This window comes from Natator depressus, chromosome 2 (assembly GCF_965152275.1).
Source record: "Natator depressus isolate rNatDep1 chromosome 2, rNatDep2.hap1, whole genome shotgun sequence".
NCBI lineage: Eukaryota > Metazoa > Chordata > Testudines > Cheloniidae > Natator > Natator depressus.
Genome location: NC_134235.1, coordinates 256,192,480 through 256,220,229, shown reverse-complemented (window position 1 = coordinate 256,220,229; position 27,750 = coordinate 256,192,480). Strand labels below are relative to the sequence as shown.

At 47.4% G+C, this 27,750-nt stretch overlaps 1 protein-coding gene and 1 long non-coding RNA gene across 7 annotated transcripts in view; one reads left to right on the top strand and one right to left on the bottom strand.

Annotated features, from left to right (window-relative positions):
- The window catches only part of GJC2 (gap junction protein gamma 2), a 111,283-nt gene extending 86,512 nt beyond the window's left edge, over positions 1 to 24,771 (top strand). For 4 of the 6 annotated variants that reach the window (XM_074946425.1, XM_074946422.1, XM_074946423.1 and 1 more), the window contains one exon: positions 23,233 to 24,771. In XM_074946425.1, coding sequence (XP_074802526.1) covers positions 23,253 to 24,506 — 1,254 coding nt within the window. In that variant the 5' untranslated portion in view covers positions 23,233 to 23,252 and the 3' untranslated portion in view covers positions 24,507 to 24,771. Of the gene's footprint in view, positions 1 to 9,960; positions 10,023 to 10,705; positions 10,763 to 23,232 lie in introns of those variants that run through there. The other 2 variants (XM_074946424.1, XM_074946427.1) reach the window with 2 other exon arrangements.
- On the bottom strand, positions 7,414 to 27,533 carry LOC141983360 (uncharacterized). Its single transcript, XR_012638353.1, has 4 exons — positions 27,451 to 27,533; positions 10,687 to 10,783; positions 9,877 to 9,935; positions 7,414 to 7,493 (listed from the first exon to the last, which is right to left on the bottom strand). It is a non-coding gene; the product is annotated as an uncharacterized LOC141983360 (long non-coding RNA).
- Between the last annotated feature and the right edge of the window lie 217 nt (positions 27,534 to 27,750).

The following is a 27,750-nucleotide window of genomic DNA, read 5'->3' as shown; positions in this document are numbered from 1 at the left end:
ATTGGCCAGGAACTGCAGCCAATGGGAGCTTTGGGGGTGGCGCCTGCAGACGGGACAGTGCGCAGAGCTGCCTGGCAACTCCTCCATGTACTACGCAGGAGCTGGAGGGGGGTCATGCCGGCTGCTTCCTGGGAGCCGAGCCAAGCGGGGCAAGCCCCCAACCCCACTCCCCGGCTGGAGCGCCAGAGCGGGGCAAACCCCCAACCCCGCTCCCCAGCTGGAGCTGAGGGCCAGATTAAATGGTCTGACGGGCTGGATATGGCCTATGGGCCGTAGTTTGCCCACCCTTGCGATAGTCCCTTCTGGCCTTAAACTCTATGAATCATGCACACCCCTTTGTGTTTGCATGAGAAGCAGTTCTTGAGACAATAAGGATACTGCCAGGAAGAGATGAGTTCAGGAAAAGTAGGAAGTATTTCAGGAAGATACTGCAGTTCCCTAAGGCACATGTTTACATCCGAAGAAAATCTCTGTTGAAAAGCCATTTTTGGAACAGCAATGCCTCCAATAAATAGCTGTGGTTTCCTGAGTTCAACTAAGGCACTGCATGTCCGCAGTTTCAAAGAGGGACATGAAATTTACAAGACTATGGCTGAAGTCCGACTAGCTCAATACGTGCTTGATTTATTTATGTTCACCATGTACAATGAGTCAGTGCTGTGATACCGTTATTACTGTGTCTATTCCGGGAGTTCCTCGAGGCGTCATTGTGCTAGGCACTGCACACCACATAATCATAGAAATGTAGGGCTGGAAGGGACCTCAAGAAGTCATTATATCCAGCCCCTAGGACCAAGTGTCCTTAAAAACCTCCAATGACAGGGATTCCACAATCTGTCTTGGAAGCCTGTTCTGGATCTTAGCTACCCTTAGAGTTAGAAAGTTTTTCCTAATATCCAACCTAAATCTTCCTTGCTGCAGATTAATCCAATTACTTCTTGTCATACTTGTAACCCACACACCTTCTGGGTGTGGGGTTCTGTCCCATCTAGTGGCACTGAGACCACTTAGAGAGCGAGAGAGAGAGAAAATGAGTCTGCTGTACAGCCTCATGCAGCAGAGGCTCACGCACTAAGCTCCAGACGTCCCCGGTTCGATCCCTCCAGGATCTGTCTGTGTTATACTACCATCACTGGACATGGAGAACAATTGAACCCAAGCCCTCATTATAACAGCCCTTTACATATTTGCTCAGTCTCCTTTTCTCTAGATTAAAATGTCCTTTTTTTAAAAAAAAAAAAATCTTTCCTCATAGGTCAAGTTTTCTAAACCTTTGATCATTTTTGTTGCTCTCCTCTGGACTCTCTCCAATTTGTCCACATCTTCCCTAAAGTGTGACACCCAGAACTGGACACAGTACTGCAGCCGAGGCCTCACGAGGGTTGAGTAGAGCAGGACAATTACCTCCCATCTTACATATGACACCCCTATTAATACACCTCAGAATATTAGCCTCCTTTTGCACCTGGAAGGGACAGTACATTTGCTCTGCCAAGGGAGTCTTCCAAAGAGCATGTTACGATAAAAACACCAGTTTCTCTTGTCTCTCTCTCCAGGCAGATAAAATGCCCTTCATCCAGGCTGCAGAATGGCGGGGCTTGACTCACAGTGGGACTTGGTTTCTTATCCATCCCCCTAGCAGGGTGCTAGAGCTTGGGTCCTGAGTGCTTGCTGACCTGAGTCAGGCTGTGTGTATGGACAGAAGGGAAGCTTGGGCTCAAACCTGAGTCAGAAGTTGGGGTTAGTGTAGACATACCTGTAAAGGCCAGTGATAGAATAAAATGCCTGTAGGGAAATTTCTAATCTTAGGCAATTTTTTCCACTTGTCTCAATTGTTTGAATTCAAGAATATCTGTTCCACTGCCATAAAATTCCATTGTCACCTAAGCCTTGGTCAAAATTAAATTAAAACAAACCTTCACACTTGAGTGTTTCATATTTCATTTTGATTTTGTGAAACTGCTCCAATTCCCCCCCCCCCCCAAAAACAGGTGAAATTTCATGGGCTTTCATTTGATAAGTAGGATTGTTATTTGAGTGACGATTTGATGAAAGGGTCCTTAACACATGTAACTGGAATGAATGAAAATCCAGAAGAAGATTATAAAAATTAATATATTTTTCTAATGTGAGCTACGTCATATAGAGATTCATAGATTTTCAGGCCAGAGTGGATTATTATGATCATTATTCTGACCTCTAGCATAATACCAGGACAGAGAATTAGTTTTATTCTTCTCCCATAGAGAATAGTAATTGAATTACTATTAGTGTTTAATTGGAATTCTATAGAGGACTACAAAATCATGAATGGTGTGGAGAAAGTGAATAGGGAAGTGTTATTTACCCCTTCACATAACGCACGGACCAGGGATCACCCAATTAAATTAGTAGGCAGCAAATTTAAAACAAATGTAAGGAAATAGTTCTTCATACAATGCACAGTCAACCTGTGAAACTCATTGCCAGGGGATGTTGTGAAAGCCAAAAGTATAAAAGGGCTCAATAAAGAACTGGATAAATTCATGGAGGATAGGTCCACCAATGGCTATTAGCCAAGATGGTCAGGGATTCAACCCTATGCTCTGGGTGTCTCTAAATCTCTGACTCCCAGAAGCTGGGACTGGATGACAGAGGATGGATCACTCAATCGTTGCCCTGTTCTGTTCATTCCCTCTGGCACTGGCCACTGTCAGAAGACAGGATACTTGGCTAGGTGAGCCACTGGTCTGACCCAATATGTCCATTTTTATGTGTTATCCATAGCAGGTAAGGTGCTTAGTTATCTAAAGGTATTTCTTCATTGCCAAGCAAGAAAGTGTGTTCTTAACATGGGTTAAAATAGCAGTGAAGACATGGCAACTCAACCTGTAACTTGTGTTAGCAACTTGAGTTAAAGCCCAAGGCAGACCGGGGTTGAACTCGAGCTGCCAGCCTGAGTTAAAAGCCGAGTTGCAGTGTCTTCACTGCTATTTTAACCCGAGTTAGCTAACCCATGCTAAGAACACACCTTTGTTTTTTTCCCCATAGAAGACATACCCTAAAATAAATACCTATAGATTGGTGTTTTAGAAATACAATGGCGGGATGGATGGACAGATGACAGCCATTCTTTCAGTACATTCATTGTCCCTTTTTTATTTTTCCTTTTTATTTAATTCCAAGCTTTAATTAGAGCCCAGAACATGGAAGAATTGAACAGACAAAAGGTGCCTATTACTGTTTCGGTCTTTGTGTATTTTATTCATGGCTAGAAAAGCGACGCCTTGTGGCATCAGGTCTGCATTGTTTTGTGTTTGCTTTCTGCTGTGAACGAAAGACGACACAAACTGTTTACAGCAGTATGCATATTTCTGGCATTCTCAGTTCTTATCTCTGGATATAAGCAGAAAATCACTGGTATCCACAAGACCTGTTGCTTTTGGTGATATGAATCGAGCGAAAGTATAATGGCTTGATTTTCCCCATTGCCTTGCACCTTGGGTAGTTATGTATTCTTGTGCCATGTGACTACAAAATGGGTATAAAACACTGTCATTTTGATTTGTTTTACACCTATCTTGCACTCAATTTGCACGGATGTAAATGGCAACACATACTGCACAGAAAGACTAAGCCCTGGTCTACACTACGGGGTTAGGTCGAATTTAGCTGCGTTAGGTTGATTTTAAAATGAATGTGTCCACACAACAAATTCCTTTCTGTCAACTTAAAGGGCTCTTAAAATTGACTTCTATACTCCTCCCCGGCAAGGGGAGTAGCGCTAAAACCGACCTTGCTGGGTCAAATTTGGGGTAGTGCAGACGCAAATCGACGGTATTGGCCTCCAGGAGCTATCCCAGAGTGCTTCATTGTGACCACTCTGGACAGCACTTTGAACTCCGATGCATTAGCCAGGTACACAGGAAAAGCCCTGGGAACTTTTGAATTTCATTTCCTGTTTGGTCAGCATGGCGAACTCAGCAGCACAGGTGACCATGCAGTCCCCCCTGAATCTTAGCACGTAGAATGTTTCTACGCTCCCCCCCATCATCTCCGTCCTTGAGGTTATTGCAGATTAGAAGGCGAAAAAAACCACACTCACGATGACATGTTTTCCGAGCTCATGCAGTCCTCCCGCACTGATAGGGCACAGCTTAATTCATGGAGGCATTCAGTGGCAGAGGCCAGGAAAGAATTAAGTGAGCGTTAAGAGTGGAGGCAGGACACGATGCTGAGGCTAATGGGGGAGAAAACAGACATGATGAAGCATCTGTTGGAGCTTCAGGAAAGCCAACAAGAGCACAGACCCCCGCTGCATTCAGTGTGACAGGGTTGGGACTCACTCACTCCTGCTGTTGACTCCAGGAATTAGCTCAGTTCATGCAGAGCACCCTCTGCTGGTGGTGTCCCATCCATTTCTCACCCTAGATTGGCGTCTTGACCCGAGTTGCTCCCAGCACCCTCTTCAGGACACTGCCCTCCGGCAGTGCCCACTACTCTGGACTCACCTACTTCCAGGGGTTTGGTGTTATCAGCAGTCCTTCTCTTCACCCCAGCCACAATGGCCAACCACATCCCCAAAGTCTAACCCCTTTTGGCAGGGGTCTGGTGCAGTCCATGATGGCCACTCCTAACAGCCAGGTGGAAGTGCAAGGGGTAGACCAAGGCCCACCCTCTACTCTGGGTCCTGACCCAGGGACCCTTTGGCAGCAGCCTTCCTGCCTGCCCTCCTTCTCTCCCTTTGTCCATCTCTCTCCCTGGGTCATTTCCCCTAGGGCCCCTTTGCACCAGCTAGGCCCTTTTTCTCAGGGCCCACAGCCCAGCAGGTACTGGGTAGGAGTAGGAGTTCGAGTTCGAGTTCGAGTTCGAGTTCGAGTTCGAGTTCGTGCCCGTGCCCGTGCCCGTGCCCGTGCCCGTGCTAGTTTCTTCCAGCAGGAGACAGACCTTCACACACTAAAGGCCTAGGAGAGACTGCCTGCTCCCTTCCTGGGCAGCCTTTATATAGGGCCTAGCCTAGCCCTGATTGGCTGGCTGTAATACTGGCCCTGACTGGCTCTCTAATAGGCCCTCCCTGATTGGCTGCCGCCTTGTGCAGCCGCTCTGGCCTGTTGTAGCCCAATCTGGCATGGGGTTGGGGCACCGCCCCACCACAAACTGCCTACCCTCCTCCCCATGTTCCATAGCCTCCTCACCCAGAGGCCCAAGAATGCAGGGCGGGAGGCTCCGGGCACCCAGCCACTCCACTCCAGAGGATGGCCCAAGTGACAGAAGGCTGTCATTCAAACAGTTTGATTTTTAGTGTGGCTATAGTAAGCAATGTGGCCTTGTCCTTTCCTCCTCCCCAATCCCATCTGGGCTTCCTTGTCCATTATCTCATTTGTTTTTTTTTAATTAATAAAGAAAGAATGCATGGTTTCAAAACAATAGTTACTTTATTTCGAAGAGGGGAGGGTGGTTGGCTTACATGGAATTAAAATAATCAAAGGGGGTGGGTTTGCATCAAGGAGAAACACACACAATTGTCACACCAAAGCCTGGCCAGTCATGAAACTGGCTTTCAAAGCCTCTCTGATGCACAGCGCATCTTGCTGTGCTCTTCTAATTGCCCTGGTGTCTGGCTGCTCAAAATCGGACACTAGGTGATTTGCCTCAACCCACCCACCCCACCATAAACGTCTCCTCCTTACTCTCACAGATCTTATGGAGCACACAGCAAGCAGCAATAACAATGGGAATGTTGGTTGCTCTGAGGTCTGACATAGTCAGCAAGCAGCACCAGCGGGCTTTTAAACACCCAAAGGCACATTCTACCACCATTCTGCACTTGCTCAGCCTATAGCTGAACTGCTCCTTACTACTGTCCAGGATTCATGAGCCATGGGAGCAAGGGGTAGGCTGGGGTAGGTGCGACCGCGCGGTGCTGCCTGCTGGGAGAGCAGCCTGAGGCAGAAGCCTCCAGCTCGCATGATATTCCAGGCAGGACTGAATCTCCATGAGATGAAACTTAAAGAAGAGAATGACCTGGAGTCTCTCGCTCCCATTTGGTGATCTAAGAGGAGGATAGCCATGTATGTCCAGGCACCCCTGATCGACCTCACCGAGGTCTGCCAGGAGCACCCAGGAGATGTACAACAGCTATCAGTCCCACTGCACCATCTGCTGCGAAGGCAAGGAGCTGCTGCTATGTAGCAATGCAGTACCGCGTCTGCCAGCAGCACCCAGGAGACGTACGATGAGCTGAGCGGGCTCCATGCTTGCCGTGGTATGGTATCTGCACGGGTAACCCAGGAAAAAATGCGTGAAACGATTGTCTGCCGTTGCTTTCACAGAGGGAGGGAGGGAGGAGGGCCTGACGACATGTACCCAAAACCACCCGCGACAATGTTTTTGCCCCATCAGGTATTGTGAGCTTAACCCAGAATTCCAGTGGGCAGCGGAGACTGTGGGAACTGTGGGATAGCTACCCACAGTGCACCGCTCTGTAAGTCGATGCTAGTCACGGTAGTGAGGACACACTCCACCGACTTAATGCGCTTAGTGTGGACATACGCAATCGACTGTATAAAATGGGTTTCTAAAAATCGACTTTTATAAAAGCGGCCTAATTTCCTAGTGTAGACATACCCTTAGTATAAATTGATGGAGCACTATTAGTCTGGTGAAAAGACAGGAGACTGGTGCCAGGCTATTAGGCCTTTCATTTCTAGGTCACTGCTTCAACTCCAACAGGATCTGTAGTTACTGGAAGTCATACTCAGCTGGTGGCTATTAATAAATAACTAATAATACTTTTTGCTTGTGTACAGCTCAGGTCTTGCCCCCAGTGGAGTTAATGGCCACTTTGCCATTGTCTTTAGTGGGAGTGGGAGCATGCCAATCATACCTTTCCTCTGAGGATCTCAAAGCACTAAATGAAGAGACGTATTGGATGGTCTATGTGAAATGAGTTTGGGGTTTCTGTTCAGCTGCCAGTGGATAGGTGTCCCATTATAACTGTACCACAACACCACCATAATTACCAATGATCAGCACATTGGCTGGCTGTGCCAGAAGATGTGGGCCAAGGACTGAACTCCCATCTCATCCCTAGAGCTGGTCCCTCCAGCTCAGGACTGAGGCTCATTCGGAGAGCAGTGGGGACATGTTACGGTCTGATGCACAATCCCCAAACACAAGGAGATCGAAGCAATATGCCCTGGGAGGTGGTCAATCAAAACATGTAATAACCATGAAACGGCTAAGTCAGCAACAGTCTGAGCAAACATAATAACAGGCCACACACACACACACACACACACACACACACACACCCACCCCCCATCCCAGGGCAGGGGGGAGTTCACTCTGCTGTTGCCCATGTTGCCTTCAGTGGGAACCAGGCATGTGCACTCAAGGGCAGAATTTGGCTGTAGGCATGTTGCAAAGTGGGTTTGTCGTGTTGTTCGCGTTCTTGCTTTCAGCTGAGCTCCTATCCAGGCACGTCAGATCTGTCACAAAAGGTTCCATGGAGCCTGTTGAGACATGAGGTGTCATTATATTGTTTGAAGCATTGCTATTCAGTACAAAGAACGTAGCCCCACTTCTGCCTCTGTAAGAAAGAGTGCGGTGGCTGTCGAATCAAAGCAGCATTATGTTCTAGCTGCTTAGGCCTGTTTCATTTCTGTTCCCTGGCAACTTAGCTATTGGGGGCACCACTGGCCATATCACCAATGATTTGCAGCATTTATCAGCCCACAGACTCCTGTATTCAGGTAACTGCAGACAAGACCATGGGCTGTTTTGGGATCCAGACTGGATTCTGGTAGCCATTACAGCCTTGGTCTGTGCACCAGTTAGGTTTCATTAGCTAAGCACGGCTGGCCTGGTAAGTACTTGGATGAGTGATCCAAGGAGCCGTGAGGTGCTTTGGGGGGTTGACTCAGTATGTGGCCCACTTCCTTCTGAAACGGACCCAATACCCCAGCACGATGCTTCGGGACAATGTGCTTCTAGGGGTGCTGCCTTCCAGATGAGACCTAAACCCAAGGCCCTGACTACTTATGGTCATGAAAGATCCCATGGACTTTTTCTCAAACTTAAGTGTGTTTACGCCAGTGGCCTGGTCATAGTTACATTCATGCACCTCACATTTCCCCTGTATTGTCAATTGGATATAGAGTTCTTTTTCACTTCCTGTCCCTGGAGATGGCTGCATTTGAGAGATGGGTTAAATGATCCCTGTGTGTAGTGTGTATATTATTTTAACTATAAAGACTTTGAGACCTTCTGCATGAAAATCACAGTAAGATGCTGTAAGACTTTGCATCCTCCTGCTGCAAAACCACAGGTGCTGAGAAGAGGTAAAGGAGAATCCCTGGTAGCCGTAGAGAGCTTATGACAAACAGACAATAATTTCCAACACCATCCAGTAGAGGATGGTGGTGCACATATATGCTAGACAGTGCATTATACTGTTAATATTATCAGTTGAAACCGCTATGCCATCTCCTTGAACTGTTCCAAAAGGTGCTCTTACTTTTAAAGAATGTGTTAACATAAATGGAACCTTCATATCCCTTTGGGGGTTTTGTAATGTTGCAGTGTGGACACTCAAGCACAGGCTTGGAAACACTGAGTCCACAAGCCTGGATCCCACAGACTTGGATTTACAAAGCTGTGTCGTACCCATAGTTACTTATCTCCCTCTCTGGCTAGCATTGCATTTTGGAGTGTCTTTTCCCCTCTCTAATTCTTTGTTGGCTCTCACTGTTGCTTCCTATCTTCTGCACAGGAATTACCTTCTGTGCAAAGTTTCAGAGTAGCAGCCGTGTTAGTCTGTATTTGCAAAAAGAAAAGGAGTACTTGTGGCACCTTAGAGACTAACCGATTTATTTCAGCATAAGCTTTTGTGAGCTACAGCTCACTTCATCGGATGCATCCGATAAAGTGAGCTGTAGCTCACGAAAGCTTATGCTCAAATAAATCGGTTAGTCTCTAAGGTGCCACAAGTACTCCTTCTATGCAAACTTTCTGCCTTACCTTTCCGTCTATTCTTAGCTACTATAGTGAAACCAAATCCTGATCCCATTGAAGACAAAATGGCAAAAGTCCCATTGACTTCAGTGGGGAAAGGATGTAGCCCTGAGATGGGCAGTAGGATGGATTTCAGGGCTTGGTTTCTTTTTAATTTGGAGCTTTGCGTTGGATTTCATATAAACTCTGATTTCCCACCTTCCCCCCACCCACCCACTTCTGAGAATAAGCCAAGAAGCCAGGCATAGTTTTCAAAGTCTCCTAGAATCCTTGGTACTGCCTACAAAGGGAATGGAAAAAGTCTGAATTCTGCTTGAATACTGAGATCTCAAACAGCGTGAGCTTTTAGACAAATGCAGTGCTCACTTCAGAGGAAGCCTAAGTCATTAGCACAGTGCAGAATGGCCTGAAATGTTTTTTTCTTATTAAGGTGTCTTTTTGTTTTCCACACATGGATCTTTCATCGACATATGTTTTCCATATGTTCCTTATTAGTCATGCTTTCTATCTCACAAATCTGTTACTGATGCCATGAACTTATGCAATTAACTTGCTTAAGAAAAACACAGCGAAATTCCAGGCAGTATCCCGAGGAAAGCACTGGGCGATGGGTTTTTTAAAATGTTTTTACTCCTGCTTGTGTAGCATGTTCCACCTCCTCGCACCGTTGGAGTCCCTTGTGAATGAGGACACTGGAATTCATTCCTACATGCTCTATTCAGTCTTTGTTCCGAGACCTTCCTATAGATATCAGAGAAGGGGGAGGAGGGAAAATGGGACATTGCTTTTAGCTGTTTTCCTGACTCGGACAGGCAGGATTCTCGGGGGATGGGCGCTTAGCTGTCAGAGAGGCGGAGACCGACAGGATGTTTAAATACTTACCATAAAGTCTCCTTCCAAACTGGCAGGGTATGGGTTTGGGGAGACGTCGGTACGTTTGTCTAAGGAAAGGAAAAGGACACGAATAGCAGGAAACTTTCTGATCCTTGGTTGCTGGGAGAGCCCTCAGCAAGAAACACAATGTCTCCGTGAGTAGCTTTTCCATAGCACTTTCCCTTCAGTTTAAACGACTGTACAATGCTTTGTGTACGGGAAAAGAGCAAGAGGGTGAAAAGATTGGCTTGGAAAATCAGGAGAGAACTCTGGCTAGCAGAAACATTTGTCTTATTTCACTTATTTTAGCATCTATTTTAAGAGTTCCCCTTTAGTTCCAAATTCTCTTCTTGGTTACACTGTATGACCCCACAGTGTAGCCTGCACTGGTGTAAACGAGAGGAGAATCTGAACCCTCAAGCCAGCCCCTGCTCTCAGTTACTTTTTCACCCACATAAGGGCTTGATCCAAAGTCCATTGAAGTTGGTGAAAAGATTCCCATTGATTGTAATGGGTTTGGATCAGGCCCTAAAGGAGTAAAATCTGACCCCCAGTCTGTGTTTAGTTATCTAGGAATGAAACAGTTACTCTGTGTGCATTTTGTAGGCTGAATTTGATTTTCGATTCATAGATTTTAAATCCAGAAGGGACCATTCGATGATCTAGTCTGAGTTCAATAGTAGGGAAGCTATGTAATCTATTCCTCCTACCCACCAGTGCAGAATTGTTCCTTACTCTTTTTGTCCAGTGTGAGTGGACTACATAGGCTCTTATATTGTACAGTGAAGATACATAGGTGCCTATATGGAAAATACGTACTGTTTTTCTTCTTTGACAGCATGCATCACTGGAAGATGGTACATGACATTTTCAGACTGTTGTCCTGTTTGTTAAGGTAAATTGATGTGATCATATCCTACAATGGAAACTGGGTTTATCTTATAAGTTCTTTGAAAATGTAAAGGGAATATTTAAAGAAACAACCTTATGATTAAAGCCTTCGCAATTATATTTGGCAGCTGTATAGTTTCCTCGGTTGAACAGTTGCAAAAAGCGCCCCCAAATTAAACTGAGCATTACAACTGGAGATCAAATGTTCCAAGTGTCTCTTCTCATTGTCTCCTGGGCTGGTTATATTACTGACAGCTATTTTGCCTGGAAAGGTGGGTGGACTCATAGCATTATAACATGGCTGTTGGGAATGTATGAATTTGCCTGGTTCTTCCAGAATGATGGAGGCAAAAGTATTGCACTGGGAATTAAAGAAGCTACTACATGCAAAATAAGTCCCTAATCCCGCATACGTTTACACACAGGGTTAAGGGTTTGCAGGAGCTTTAAAATACACTGGGCTCAATTTCTGCTGATAACTGAATAGTTTGTTAAAAGTTTACATTGACTATTATAGGAATCAAATAAGAGGGTTAATTGCCTGTGGTCAGAAGCCATTATTCCTTAATTAATTCAATTACTTTGCAATCTCCCCCCCACACACACACACACACGTACACCATTTGGCTTGTGAACATTTAAAAGAGTTTAAGTCTCCCAAATCTGCTTCCACTGGCGTTAATGGGAAGTTTGCCAATGACTTCAGAGAGAACAGAATCAATTCCTTAAATCCTTGCTTTGCAATCTGACCTTGTAACCATACTGGTCGAATCCTGCCACCGAATTGCTGCCGCGGGACACGGACTGCCACCCCAAGCACCTGCTTGGAAAGCTGGTGCCTGGAGCCAGCCCTGCTAGGAAGGGTGTATATTTGACTGAGGAAGGGCACGAGGAATATTTTTGATGGTAAACCACAATTTACTGAAAGTCTGAATCCCATTTAATGAACAGTGAACTAAAAGGCAATACTCTATAGTCCCACTGGCAGCCCAGCGGCCGCATCCAGCCCACAGGACAATTCCCTCCAGTCCTCAAGGCATCTGCTCCCACAGCGGCAGCTACCTGGAATATAGGGAGCATCGAAGTGAAATGTGGCACGTGCCAGAGACCTGTGCCACAAAATGGTGTCCTCCGCACGGTGTGACCTCTCACGTATGGTGCGTGCGAGGATACGCCGCATGGAGGACGCCGTTTTGTTTCTGTATATGGCCCGCGGAGGTGCCACACAACTGCGCACGCAGCCCACGTCACTGAAGAGGTTGGACCATTCAAATTGGGGCCCGATTTTTGAAGTAGCCTCTAATTTTGTGCTTGCAATGAATTGCAGAGGTAAATGATGTCTAAGTATGAGCTGGATCAGACCACTGCTCCATCTAGTTCGGTATCCTGTCACCACCAGTGGGCAGCACTAAGTACTTTGAAGGAAGATGCAAGAAAGCCTGAAGTGGTCAATTATAACATAGCCTGCTCAGAAGGCAAGTTTCTTCCTACCCTCCCTCCATTAAAGGTTGACTGAATACACGGAATTTATGCCTGCAAATAACTGAGCTTGTAATTTTGCCCACAATTGACCCCAAACTAGATGCTGTGTTAAAGAGCCCTTAAAATTTTAACCATTAGAGTTTAAAGAGCAGACAAAAATCATGTAAGAGAGAGAAGGTGGGTGAGGTGATATCTTTTATTGGACCAACTTCTGTTGGTGGAAGAGACAAGCTTTCAAGCTCAACAGAGGTCTTCTTCGGGTCTGGGGAAGGTACTCAGAGTTTTACAGCTAAATACAAGGTGGAACAGATTGTTTAGCATAAGTAGTTAACATATATTCTAGGGGAGTACATCTGTGTACCCTTCCCGGACCAGACCAGAACAAGAGTTCTGTTTAAACTCAAAAGCTTGTCTCTTCCACCAACAGAAGTTGGCCCTATAAAAGATATTATCTCACCCACCTTGTCCCTCTAATATCCTGGGACTGACATGGCTACAACAATACTGCCAACAAAAATTATGTAATGAATTTGGGGTGTTTTTCCTTCTTGCTCTTGTTGTTCAACTCAGGAAATCCAGAAGTGGCATGAGTTGCTTTCTGCATTGTCACAGGATAATTTTCAGAGTAGCAGCCGTGTTAGCCTGTATTCGCAAAAAGAAGAGGAGGACTTGTGGCACCTTAGAGACTAACAAATTTATTTGAGCATAAGCTTTCGTGAGCTACAGCTCACTTCATCGGATGCATTCAGTTGAAAATACAGTGGGGAGATTTATATACATAGAGAACATGAAACAATGGGTGTTACCATGCACACTGTGACCAGAGTGATCACTTAAGGTGAGCTATTACCAGCAGGAGAGTGGGCAGTGGGGGGGACCTTTTGTAGTGATAATCAAGGTGGGCCATTTCCAGCAGTTGACAAGAACGTCTGGAGGGGGAGGGGGAGGACGGGACATGGGGAAATAGTTTTACTTTGTGTAATGACCCATCCACTCCCAGTCTCTATTCAAGCCTAAATTAATTGTATCCAGTTTGCAAATTAAGCCCAATTCAGCAGTCTCTCGTTGGAGACACAGAACGCCACTAGCCATCACCTTCAGCCCCCAACTAAAACCTGTCCAATGTATCATCAAGGATCTACAACCTATCCTGAAGGACGACCCATCACTCTCACAGATCTTGGGAGACAGGCCAGTCCTTGCTCACAGACAGCCCCCCAACCTGAAGCAAATACTCACCAGCAACCACACACCACACAACAGAACCCAGGAACCCACTAACCCAGGAACCTATCCTTGCAACAAAGCCCGTTGCCAACTGTGTCCACATATCTATTCAGGGGACACCATCATAGGGCCTAATCACATTAGCCACCCCATCAGGGGCTCGTTCATCTGCACATCTACCAATGTGATACATGCCATCATGTGCCAGCAATGCCCCTCTGCCATGTACACTGGTCAAACCGGACAGTCTCTACGTAAAAGAATAAATGGACACAAATCAGACGTCAAGAATTATAACATTCAAAAACCAGTTGGAGAACACTTCAGTCTCTCTGGTCACTCAATTACAGACCTAAAAGTGGCAATACTTCAACAAAAAAACTTCAGAAACAGACTCCAGCGAGAGACTGTTGAATTGGAATTAATTTGCAAACTGGATACAATTAACTTAGGCTTGAATAGAGACTGGGAGTGGATGGGTCATTACACAAAGTAAAACTATTTCCCCACGTTTATCCCCTCCCCACGCCCCCACTGTTCCTCAGACATACTTGTCAACTGCTGGAAAAGGCCCACCTTGATTATCACTACAAAAGGTTTCCCCCCGCCCCGCCCCTGCTCTCCTGCTGGTAATAGCTCACCTTACCTGGTCACTCTCGTTACAGTGTGTATGGTAACACCCATTGTTTCGTGTTCTCTATGTATATAAATCTCCCCACTGTATTTTCCACTGAATGCATCTGATGAAGTGAGCTGTAGCTCACGAAAGCTTATGCTCAAATAAATTTGTTAGTCTCTAAGGTGCCACAAGTCCTCCTTTTCTTATCACAGGATAATGTGATAGCATTTTCTTGAGTTACAGCTTGATTACGCTTGTGTCCAACAAAGACACTGTAATTACCGCTGCTTAGTCTTTATGAAGCACCATTTCACAGTAACTCACAACAGAACTCTGCCCCCTACCTGTGCACACTATTATTATATAGTACTGGTATTACTGGAGTGCCTTGGAGCCCTAATGATGGATCGGAATTCCATTGTGCTAGGTGCTGTATAAGCACAGAACAAAAATGCGGTCCCTGCCCCGAAGAGCTTACAATCTACCCTTTTAGTTTGCTGGATTGGTTCACGTTCATGGCTGGAAATGCACAATTTGACCAAGAAGGCTTTTGAGAGACATTGGGATTCAACAGCTAGACTTGTGGTGTGGGAGACAGGTGACGTGGGTTCTACTCCCATCTCTGCCCCTGACCTGTTTTGTAAACATGGGTAACTGTTTTGCCTCTTTGCCTCAGTTTCCCCAATCTGTAATATGCGGATAACAACACTCTCCTCCTTTGTAAAGCTCTGTTGATGGAAAGTGCTAGATTATTATTATTAATTATTATTATTATTATTAGGAGTCTTGCAGCCAGTAGGATTTTAAAGACTGGTGGGTCTGTGTTTATAAAGGGCTTATTATGTATAAAAATAGTAGCACTGGAAATTTCCATTTGACTTTACACCAGACCTCTGGACAGTAAAAGAATTTTCACTATATTTCAAGACCTGGATCTGATTGTTATCTTCTGTGGTAGAATCAAGGCTGTTTGTTGAGCGAGCAGCAGTGTTGTATTTGGCTCATATCCTAAGAAACATCAGTAGAAAAAATGGAGGAGTCTTTGCAAAGAGACAGAATTTAGATGTCAAAAAACCAAAACAAACAAAAAACAAACGTCACATTGGTCCCAATCCGACATGCACTGATTTCAAATGGTTCAGGGAAAGCTCTAATTGACTTCAATGATCCAGAACTGGGTCCTTAGAAAGGAAGACTATAGGAAAACATCAGTAATTCAGATAAAATGATAAGAGCTTTTGGAAAGCTGATTCTAGCCCAGATCTATGTACAGGGTAGGGGATGAGAATTTCAAGCCATCCCTCTGGCTAGAAAGGAATAACCAAAACCAATGGGGCCTGATTCTGCTTTCGACAGCAAACCTAGTGTGCATGAGATCAGAACTGGGTCCATCAGTTTTACTTGTATCATGTATAGCAGGATCGCTTGGTCATCTTTGGTTGAAAATGCTTGGGGCAAGGCATGAAAATGCATTGTGTTCTACTGCAGAAAAACGCTCAGGATTTGGCCCTTAAATACAATAGGTGAGTAAACGAAACGGGCTGGATTCATCCCTCGCATAATTCCATTGACCAGCAGCATTAATGTGCCCTACATTACAGCCAGCAGCAGCTGCATGCACTGCCCCCTCCAGGCAGATGGTTCCTGGCCAGGAGTGTGAACGATCTACATGGGGGAGCTCTGCCTAAGGGGTATCGCTGGCTGAATGGGGGTATCCAAATAGGACCAAAATCCTGCATGCTTCTGAGCCCCGGCAGCTCCCATTGCCTTCAATAGGCATTGCAGGTAGTTGGCGCTTTGTCCTGGACTCTTTCAAGACCAATATGGTCTTTAGCAGAATGAGAAGGCAGCTGGTGGCTTTAAAACACAAGAGTCCTCCAAAAAGAAATGTGTGTGCGAGAGTCAGGGGGAAGGGCAGAAGGACATGTGTTCTGCTAAGAGATTAGAACAGTGGTCCCCAGACTTTTCAGGGTTGCGGCCCCCCCCCCCACCTCCGAGTTGGGACTGGGAGCGGGGCCGCGGCTCCTGGGGGGGAGGTGGGGACACGGCCAGGGGTAAGGAGACTGAGGCTAGGACTGCCGCTGGGGACGGGAGTGGAGCTGGGGCTGGGGCTGGGAACAGAGCTGCAGCCAGAGGCCTCGGCTGGGGCCAGGTTTCGGGGCCTCGGCTGGGGGCGGGGCCAAAGCAGAGCTGGGAGTGGACTGGGTTTGGGTGGAGGTCCCTCTCTGCCCCCTGTGAAGGCTGCCCCCCCCCCCCCACACACACAGGGGGCATGTCTCACAGGTTGGGGAGCTCTGGATTAGACAATCTTCTGATAACCTACCTGGCGCCCTTCAAGTCAATGGGAGTTTTGCCATTGATTTCTGTTTGGCATAGTTTCTTATACTGCCCTCCTCATCGCACCTCTGAGCACCTTCCAGTCATGCTTTAAGTGACATAACTCCCATCTCTTACAAATGGGTTCGTTCTTTCTCTCATCATCTCCCCAGGAGAAGTGTGTGTTTTGGTGGAGTGTTCTGCCTTGGTTGGGCTTTTTGTGTTTGTATTAACATGCACACACTGCTCAGTGGAGCTAGGATTTATTTCACTCCTCGTGCTTGAGGGGCCAGAACCTGCATCGATGGAAGTGCATCTGTGACATCTGCAGGGGTGAAAGTAACGTAAAGGACTTACTGGTACGCTGGAGTCCTGAATGGGGGCGTGGCCTCAACCGGAAGCGGCGATTTAAAGGCCCCGGGGCTCTGGCTGGGAGACCTGGGGCCTTTAAATCACCCCGCTGCAGAGGCGGTGGGAGCTCAGGCCTCAGGAGTGACTGCAGAGCTCCAAGCATTTTAAATCCCTGCTGGGGCCCGGCTGCCCGAGCCCCGGGGCTCCAACAGCCAGGCTCAGGCGGAGATTTAAAGGGCCCGGTGCTCCGGCCACTGCAGGGAGACCCTGCCCGAGCCCCACTGCCGGAGCTCCGGAGGTGATTTAAAGGGCCCGGGGCTCCCCGCAGTGGCAGGAGCACCGGGCCCTTTGAATCACCGCCGGGGAAGCCAGTCCGGTCTGGCATGGCATACTGGCTCTTGCCGGTACGCCGTACCAGACCAGACCAGCTTACTTTCACCTCTGGACATCTGTGATGCCGAGCCAGGCCCAATGTGTGTGATGTGTATTGCTGCCCTGCTTTAGAATGCAAACTACATGGGTCAGGGACAGTGTCTTCCTTTGGGTTGCAGACGGTACCAAGCATGCTGACGGGGCTTGGTGCAGAGCAAGAGTAATTCATTCAAACTGGATTCCTTGCAAAGCACATTTCTGTAAATGGCAGTAATGTAGTTGGGAGTCTGAAAACAGCAATCTCATTTTGCTCTCGATTTTTTTTTTTTTAAAAGCAGGTTCAGAAGATCCTGATTTATAAAAAGCAAACAGAACAAACAGCTTCCCATGTTGCATCTGCAATTTGGGCCTGTCAATAATTTTGCACTATAATTATGGAGCAATTATTTGCAGGCACCAATGAAGGCATGTAGATGTTATGCCGCTCCCCTGGGTGGGTCGTCAGCAGAATGTATTGAATCTCTGGTTTGAGATGCATGGGCTGCTCCTGCCTGAGCTAAGAAACCCATTGCTGATAACTGAGGCTCTAGCTGGCTCATCAATCTCTGTCTCTGGCCCAAACACCCGGGGGGGTGGGGAGGGACACACAAAGTGCCGGACCGAATGACATCTACACTGCCTCACAGTTCAGACCAAGGGGGTGTGAATAGCAGGGCACAGCAAAGTGCCCTGCAGTAACTACCCCCACATGGATGCTGTGGGCACTACTCTTGTAGAGGTCCAGAGCTTACCCTAATGAGGTGTGCTTGCAAATCAGGCAGTAATGTCTACTTGCCTTTATCTGTGTGTCTGAGTAGCTGGGCCCTGAAAAGGGAAAGTGGGGAGGTCCTATTAAAAATAAAGCTAATGCTAACCCCAAATTTGTATAATAATAATATACTGTTCCTTCCCAGTCGTCTGCCTCTTACAATACTCACATGCTTTTAAGTGATTGCTTTATGTGTGATTCTTTACAGGGCTTGTATTTGATTTAAACTTTCTTAAGCACCTGGTTTTTAAAGGGTTTTCAAAAGCTTCATTACTCTGGGGAAAAAAATAATCCTGCTCTTGTTTGCTTGGTTTTGTGTTTCTTGGCTCGCTTACAAAACGGGCTTCAGGAATCAGAGCTGGATTCTGCAGGATGTTGAACATCCTCTAGCCCTGCAGCACCACTCGGGATCAGGTCCATAATTCATTCTTTCCTGTATCAGCTGCTGACCGAGTGGCACGGGCGAGCAGGATAGTGTAGGATCGCTGTCAGTTCAGAATACGGGGAACTCTGACACACCCACTTTCTCCACTGCCCTATAGTAATGAAAATGTAACCCTTCTGCCTGTCAGAGTTGGCAGCAACAAGGGCCGGGTTCACTATCTAGGGGTTCCATTCCAATAACACAATGCAAAACCGGCTCGAGCCCCAACCCAGTGACCTGGGACAAATATATACCACCCCCGCTGGGCGCCTCCAAGGGGCAATACTTCCCCTCTCGCAAGCACATAGTCTGAGTGTAGCAAAAAGCCTTTTAATAACAGAGAGGAACAATGTGGCATTATGTTGGGGAAACACCACCAACAGGATTCATAACACAACCCATGAGCAAAACCCATCCCAAGCAAACTGGGGTATGTCCTTTCCCTTTGGTTCTTGAGTCCAGCAACCCAAAATCACCCAAAGTCCCAAAAGTCCAACGACCCAAAAGTCTCTGTCCCTGGTCAGGGCAGCCCCAGAGTTCAAAAGTTTATCTGCAGAGTTTTACCTCCCAACCTGGGTGGAGATTGGCGGGGGGAGGGTTAAGGGGCACCTTACGTGGTCTAAAGCTGATGGCCCCACCTCTCCATGGGGCTCCGCTCTGCCAGCCGCCCCATGAGCTGCTCTAGGCATCTGACAAACTGCTCTGCTCCACCAGCCGCTCTGCTCCACGAGCTGCTCTGCTCGCCGTCCCGCAAACTGCAATGCTCTGCCAGCCGTCCTGCAAACTGCTCTGCTCCACAAGCCGCTCTGCTCGCCGTCCCGCAAACTGCTCCACCATATATCTTCAGGCTCCCCCACTACTTAACACAACACTCAGTGATTTCAGCTCTTAGTAAGTTTAGCTCTTTTGTGATTTCAGCTTGGAGTAGGGGAGCCTCAGTGCTGGTGCACCATTAGCCCAAAGTGAATTCAGCTCAGCAGCCTGTAACTAGACTCCTAATGGAATCAAAATTAGCTCTGATATTCCACAGTGGAGAGAAGGAAGTGCAATTAACATGTAAGGCCCTCACCAGGGGGCCCATACCACCAAATATTAATACCTGTCCCTAGTCTACCTCTCACTCTCTCTCTCAATTCACAGAGTTTTGGAACCCAAGTCCTTTGCCTAGCAAGTACTACTTAGTTGATGGCGAGTCCCTCCATCATAACAAAAGGCCAAGTACAGTTCCACTGTCCTTGATTCCCATAATCAGGGTAATAACAATTTATTCTTCCTGCCCCAATAACAGAGACACTGGGGATCCCACAGCAGCCAAAGTGACCATTTGGGCAGCTATGGCCTCATTCTAGGCAGGGTGGGTGTGCCTATGCAAATGAGATCAGCCCCTGAAGTTCTTTTCCACAACTTGCCACACCTCACCACCAGATGTCAGGGTGGAGCTCATCCTGACTCTGCTTACATATAGGATCCCAAAACTCGCTGTTACCTTGCAGCCTGTTTCAAGACACTGGTCTGATGCAAGTGAAGTTAAAACCAACAGGCGTGTCACCGCCGTAAACTGACATCCCCAAGCTCACTGCAGCTGGTTCTGAGTACTTGCATCTTCTGATGCATGCATCCAACCATGATTATTGTTTATATTCCAGCAGTGCCTAGGTGCCCTAGTCGTAAACCAGGACCCAACTACTCTCGGGGCTGTACAAATATAGAACACAAAGAGGGTCCCTGCCCTGAGGGATTTGCAGTGGTTGTTTACCAAGGAAATACTGTTTGAATGTAACCAGAGAAATCTATCTATGGTACTGCAGCTGGGATTTGGGGGGAGATTGGGACTGGATGGGAGAGAAACTGGGACTGGCTGGGCAAGGAGACTGGGGACCGTAGGATGGAGGGGAGACTGGGACTGGGAGCTGGAGTGGGGAGGAGAGAGGAGGCTGGGACTGGAATGGAAAGGAGATTGAGACAGAGCGGGGGAGGGAGAGGCATCTGGAATTAGTTGGGTGGGGAGGCTGGGACTGGTAGTTGTGGGGAGGGGAGGCTGGAACAGCTTGGGGAAGGAGACTGGGACTGCAGGCTGGGAGAGACTGGGTCTGGGAACCAGTGATAGAAATGTGGGAGAGAAGAAAAGACAATCCAGTGGTTAAGGTACTTGACTATGACTTGGGAGAGCCATGTTCAATTCCCTGCTGCTTCACAGGCTTCCTGCATGACCTTTGGCACGTCACTTAGCCTCTCCGTGCCTCAGTTCCCCGTCTGTAAAATGGGGATGAGAACACTGTTCTGCCTCATGGGGGTGTTGTGAGGATAACAATTCTTGCATGCTCAAGTACTGCAGTGATAGGGGACATTTGAGGGGTGTGTGGGGAGGAGGAGATACAGGGACTTGGATAGCTAGCCCAGGGGGGGAGATTGGGACTGGGTAGACAAGGAGAATGAGTCTGGGGCAAGGAGCCAGGGATGGGGCAGGTGTGAGGAACAGGGCAGAAGGGGTCAGGTTTGTGGGGAACGGACAGAAGAGTCTGAGCCACTAGAGCACATGTCCTTCCAGAGCCTGGACTGGAACCCAGATTCCTGAGTCTCCCCATTCCTCTGCTGTCAGCAATACCTGTGAAACCCACCGGCAAAGTGTGCATCTCGTCCCTCTGTGAGCCTGGTCCACGCAGCGCATGACAACCTACTACTCCCTTAGCTCACATGGCAGAGCTCTGTGTGATGGATCTAAAGGTTCCAACCCTGCGGAGGGCTCGTGGGTGTCAATATGATGCCACACGATGACATTTTTGTTTTTTTCAGTTTGCATTTTAAAAAACCTAGGACATTAACACAAAACCTGTCAAAAGAACATTATTAGGGTTGTAAAGTCAAGCACGCAAAGGTCGGGAACTGCCAGAGTTAAGGTTGCCTGTGCAACCTTATTTCAGTTCCCTCATATGCATGCATTATGATACCGTCTTTAATGACATGATCATATACTGTTTTTTCCACAGGACATCTGCCTCATTCAGTGAACAGCCTGGACAGTGCCCACTTAGTGAGCAGCGCTATTCAGTATTTTGTTTTAGCCTCGTTGTTCAGTGTGCAGCTCCATGACTTATTTACCACACACTATTCAAACCCTGCTCTTATTAATTTCCTTGTGAGATTTTCTATGGTGCTCATCACTGTAGTATCCAGTGCTTCATAAACATTAATTAATTTATCTTCACAACACCCCTGGGAGGTGTGGGAGTGGTGTTATCCCCATTTTACAGATGGAGGGCTGAGGCACAGAGAGATTCAGATTAAAAGTGTAAATTTGGGTGAGATGATGAGGACTTGATTTTTCAGCATTAAACAGCAGTTTATTTGTTCAAGGCACCGCGCCCATTGACTTCAGTTGCAACTGTGAGTGCTCAGCACAGACTCCAGGGTCTCAAATTGGGCTTCCAGAAAATGAGGAACACACAAGTAGTGACCATCCATGGCCTTGTCCCCTGGCCCCATTGGAAGCCAGAGCCACGCAGTGCTCACAGCCACTATGGGTAAGAGCCACCCAAGCGGTGGGGGACCCAACTCTGGGGCTGACAGAGCCTTCAGGGAGCTGCCTTGGGCAGCATGCCCCAGTGGGCGGGGACAGGCCAGGGACTGCTCTTGGGCACCTCTGCCCCCAGCCCGGGCAGGGCAGCAGCTGCTGCTCTCTCTGCTCTGCCTTCAGAACGAGGCAGTCAGAGAATGGCAGTTGCTACAGGTGCCATAGATAGATTTCTCTGGTTACATTCAAACAGTATTTCCTTGGTAAACCCCCTGCCCCCAGCACCACCCCTGGTTCTGTGGAAAATATAGTATGAGATCTTTTGATTAAAGACTGTGTCTTAATGCATATGCACAAGGGGGCCAAGTTAAGGTTACACAGGCGACCTTAATTCTGGCATCTCCTTACCTTTGACTGCTTGACTTTGCAACTTTAATAATCGGGGGGAAGCCGTGTTAGTCTGTATCTACAAAAACAACGAGGAGTACAGTGGCGCCTTAGAGACTAACAGATTTTTTGGGGCATAAGCTTTCATGGGTAAAAAACCTTTACCCACGAAAGCTTATGCCCAAATAAATCTGTTAGTCTTTAAGGTGCCACCAGACTCCTCGTTGTTTTTGTCAACCTTAATGATGTTCTTTTAGTGTAGCTTTTGTGTGTGTGATGTGTACAGATACCTGCTTTCAGTGTTTATGCACCTATTGACTATCTCTTATATATTGTAATTGACTACTAGCATGTTAGGCACTCCACTGATAGAATCATAGCTATTCAGCTGTGTCATAGGATCTGTATTGCTCACAGAGAGTCTCAGTTAGCATTTAGCTCAAGTGGTAGGGGGACCTGTGTTATTGGAGTAGGAGAATCAGATCTCTGTCCCTACGTCATCAAGTTCAAAGTGCTGGTGGCAGCATAGTGACAATTGTGAGATTCCTAAATGGCCATCAGTTTGTTTATAGTATAAGGCCCTGATCCTGCAATGAATGGACAGACCTCTCAACCCACATGGAGTCCCATTGAGTGAAGGGGTTTGTCCATGGGAGATCACTATAAGATCATGGCCTAAACATATCCAGTGTACTGCACTTATTTGTGCAAATAATGGAAACTACTTACAATGAGCTTGGATATAGTGATGTAAAGTAAAACTCTTAATTGTTTCAGTGCCTTGCAATGTACAAATTAAAATTCCACTTATGCTGAGCCTCTCATAATAGTGATGCTGATCTCTGGAATAAAATGACTTCACTCTGATATCATCCTGCTATGTCCCAATGCCACTATTATAATGAGGTCTGTTGCCATGAACAAACAGAGCTACATGAACTTATATGTTATGTTTTTTCTTCCTGCTTTTCTTGCAGGTTATAAATGATTAGCCCTTATGACCAACATGAGCTGGAGTTTTCTCACCCGCCTGCTAGAAGAAATTCACAATCACTCCACTTTTGTGGGGAAGGTCTGGCTCACCGTACTGATTGTCTTCCGTATTGTCCTGACAGCTGTCGGAGGGGAGTCCATATACTCAGATGAACAGAGCAAGTTCACATGTAACACCAAGCAGCCAGGCTGTGACAATGTCTGCTACGATGCCTTTGCACCGCTGTCACATGTCAGGTTCTGGGTCTTCCAGATCATCATGATCTCAACCCCTTCCATCATGTACCTGGGCTATGCCATCCACAGGATCGCTAGGTCCTCCGAGGAGGAGAAGAGGCTTAAGGTACTCAAGAAAAAGAAAAAGCAGTTTGCTTTGAACTGGCAGGCTGTCCGTAACTTGGAAGACCCTTTGGAAGCAGACGAAGAGGAGCCCATGATCTCCGATAACACGGTGGAAAATGAGGAGAAAGCGAAAGCAAACAAGAAGAGCAAGGAGCAGCAGAAGCACGATGGGAGGAGACGCATCCAGCAAGAAGGGCTGATGAAGATTTACGTCTTCCAGCTCCTTGCCAGAGCTTCATTTGAAGTTTGTTTCTTGGTTGGGCAGTATTTTCTCTATGGCTTTGAGGTGGAAGCGTATTTCGTCTGCAACAGAGCCCCTTGCCCTCACACTGTGGACTGCTTTGTGTCAAGGCCAACAGAGAAGACCATCTTCCTCCTGGTGATGTATGTTGTGAGCTGCCTGTGTCTGTTGCTCAACATGTGTGAAATGTTCCACTTGGGGTTTGGGACCATTAGAGATGCCATTCGCAACAGAAAGATTAATAGTTTCAGGCAGCCTCCATACAACTATTCCTACTCGAAGAATATCTCCTGTCCTCCCGAGTATAACCTGGTCGTGAAATCGGAGAAGCCTGCAAAGGTTCCAAATAGCCTGTTGGCCCATGAGCAGAACTTGGCTAACGTTGCTCAAGAACAACAGTGCACAAGCCCAGACGAGAACATCCCACCAGATCTGTCCACCCTTCATAAACACTTGAGGGTGGCCCAGGAGCAGTTAGACATAGCATTCCAGAGCTACAATGCTACTCAGGCCAACATGCAGCCTTCCAGAACCAGTAGCCCACCTTCAGGTGGGACTGTGGTAGAACAGAACAGGGTCAATACTGCCCATGAGAAACAAGGTGCTAAGCCCAAAGCCAGTTCAGAAAAAGGTAGTTCTAGCAGCAAAGATGGAAAGACTTCTGTATGGATATAATTAGGTGCTTGACCGTAGCTCACAGACAAGGCAATGTAAGGAGGGGCATGGTTTTTTCCAGCATTGTCTAGAATTCAATTCACAGAGCACAGGCACAATTTGTATGTGGGAGTCAATGTAGATGAAGGATGAGTTGTTTCAAACATTACATTTGAATAATGTCTTCTGGTGTGTTAACAAAGACATTCCCTTTCTTGCCTAGTCCATATTCTCTCTGGGAACCTCCATCGGCTAAACTGTATGGTGCCGCCCTCCCCCCCTCCCCGCCCCCGGCACTGCTTAGGGGCAGGAGTAACAGCCTTTCTTCTTATGTCACTCACTAGCTGGTTGCCGAGGATGACCCACTGCCAGCTCTCTGCGACAGAGACTGGACTGACAAGCGAGCTGGCTGGTGGGAAGGGGACTCTGCTGATCATTCAGAAGAAACGTCTTGACTACCCTGAGCTGCTCCTGTCCTGCATCATGAGGCTATAGTACTGTACTTGTGTTGAGAACTGTTTAATTACTAAATGTCCTTCCTCCAATTAATTTGAATTCCTCTGTTAAAGGGGAAAATGGTGAGATGTTACATAAATGGCCACGATCCACTGGCCTGGCTCGTTTCCTGCCTGGATTCTTACATGCACTAACAAGCAGTCATTGGAGATGAACTCAACAGAGGTTGCAGCCAGGAGCTCTAACCATGCATTAACGGAACATGAAGACTGTCAGAAGCACAGTAGCCATATTTTAAAGAATGTACGCCACCCTGAGTGATTAGCGTTGCAGTAAATGTTGTATCCTTTCTTTCCCCCAATCAGTGTTGAACTGCAAAGCAACCGGGATCAATTGCTACATCGCATTTGCAGTAAATTTGCACTGTAATGATGCTGCAGTGTAGCATTCGTTCCAGAGCTGGTGGGAATTGCAGCAGTTAGACGTTTTTTAACACTGCTACTGCACATCTTAAGCAAAAGTGCCTTTAAGCAACCAGTAAAATGAAATTCAAAGTTTCTAATGTCTGTGTTAACTCTTGGTAGAGATCAGAAGACCAGTGCTGACAAATTTTGTTGTCAAGTACTTTTGTTTTAATCAAAAGCTTAGAAATAGTTGCAGACAAATAGATCAATGCATAGTGTGTACGGCGTGTGTGTGGAGACGTATATTTAAGTATATATACACACACAAATATACAAATATTGTGTGAGCTACAGATATATATAATGTAATATCAACCACACGATGATTTTTACAACTTCCCACCCCCACCAAAAAACCCACCAACTCAGAATGGTGGCTGATCTTCCTCTCTTGGGGGTCAAATCGCCAGCCCTTGGGCCAGATCCTCAGCTGGTGTCACTTGGTTCAGCTTCATTTACTTCATCTGACCCAAGCTGAGAATCTGCCCGCTTGACTTTAATGGGGACAGGAGAGGGACCATTCACAAAAAGGCAGTTTAAGGACCAAATTCCCTTGCCTTGCTCACACGACTAGTTCCACTGGACTTGTCTACACCAGGTTATTTTGGCTAAAATTTACCACTGGAGATACCCACAATGCAATGCTAATGCAGACCAAGTCTATGCAACATGGTGCTTAACAATGCCAGTGGCCGCTGGCACCTTGTCTGCTCTAGTTCTGCGGGCGAAAGTGAACCGATGTTGGGAGAAGTGGGGAAATCTTAGGAAAAGAAGCCCAGTCTAGACACCACCACTGACTTCCATGAGGCTATTCATGTCAGTGAGGCAAGCCGGGCTAGGACCCTAAACACAGTGTGGCTCCAACTAGAAGGGTTTCTCTTTTTCAAACACTCTGTGTAAGAAATACGTTGGCAATGTGTTTTTTTCATCATGTATCTGACTTGTACAAAACTGAGTGCGTCTGTGGCTTTGTTGGGAATGAACTCTGGTAACAAGGAGCAGAAGTGTAATCCTGACCCCTGGGAACATGGCTGAGTGATTTATCGGCCTAGGTGTCACTGGACCAGCTAAAGTAAAAAAGTAAATGAATAACTGCCCCATTTTCTGCTCTGTTGCTCTCGCAGAGAACCTGATCCTGCCAGGTGCCTAGATGTCCTCAATTCCTACTGTGGCTTTGCAGGGTGCATTCAAGAGCTTCCAGGATTAGACCCATAAATCTCAGTCCATGATAAACCTCTAAAGACTCTGAATGAGCAGAGCACTTAAGAATGTGCTTAACTTTAAGCAAGTAAGTAGCCCTATGGGCCGACTCGTGCTGAAGTGCTGTATTCAGGCAGGACCTAATAATGCACTTTCCAAATCCCTACAACATCATCAGTGATCGTGACTGAGCAAATGATTGCTTGAAAAGGAATACAATGAGCAGCTCGTGAGAGCTTCTGGCGAAAATGTTTAATATATTTTGCTTAGCCATCTATGACGTAATTTAGAGTTTGATCCTGTTCCCATTGGAGGACATCTCCTGGAAGCAGAATCTGCTCTGTACGATTTTTGAAAATGAATGAGTGACTCGAAGGGACTGATCACAAACCATCAGTTCTGTTTAAAGCAGGGGTGGGCAAACTTTTTGGCCTGAGGTCCACATTGGGTTTCCAAAATTGTATGGAGGGCCAGTTAGGGGAGGCTGTGTCTCCCCAAACAGCCAGGTGTGGCCCGGCCCCCGCCTCCTATCTGACCCGCCCGCGTCTCACCCCCTGACAGCTCCCCCGGGACTCCTGCCCCATCCAACCCTCCCTGTTCCCTGCCCGCTGATGGCCCCCCTGGAACTCCTGCCCCATCCACCACCCCCTGCTCCCTGTCCCCTGGACCCGCCACCCCATCCAACCCCCCCTCTCATTCCTGACTGCCCCTCCGGGACCCCTGCCCCATCCAACCCCCCTGTTCCCCACCCTCTGACTCCCCTGACCCCTATCCAACCCCCACCCCTGACCACACCCCCAAACTCCCCTGCCCTCTATCCAACCCCCCCCCCCCCGCCCCCTTACCACGCTGCCTGGAGCACCGGTGGCTGGCGGCGCTGCAGCCGTGCCGCCCAGAGTACCGGGTCAGTCTGTGGCTCTGCAACTGCGCTGCCCAGCTCCCCAGAGCGTGGCGTGGCGTGCTGAGGGGGAGGGGGAACAGCAGGGGAGGGGCCAGGGGCTAGCCTTCCGGGCCAGGAGCTCAGGGGCCAGGCAGGAGGGTCCCACGAGCCAGATGTGGTCCACGGGCCGTAGTTCGCCCACCTCTGGTTTAAAGGAATGCAGCTTTATTCTTAAAGGGCACGTGTAGTGGATTTCCTCAACAGG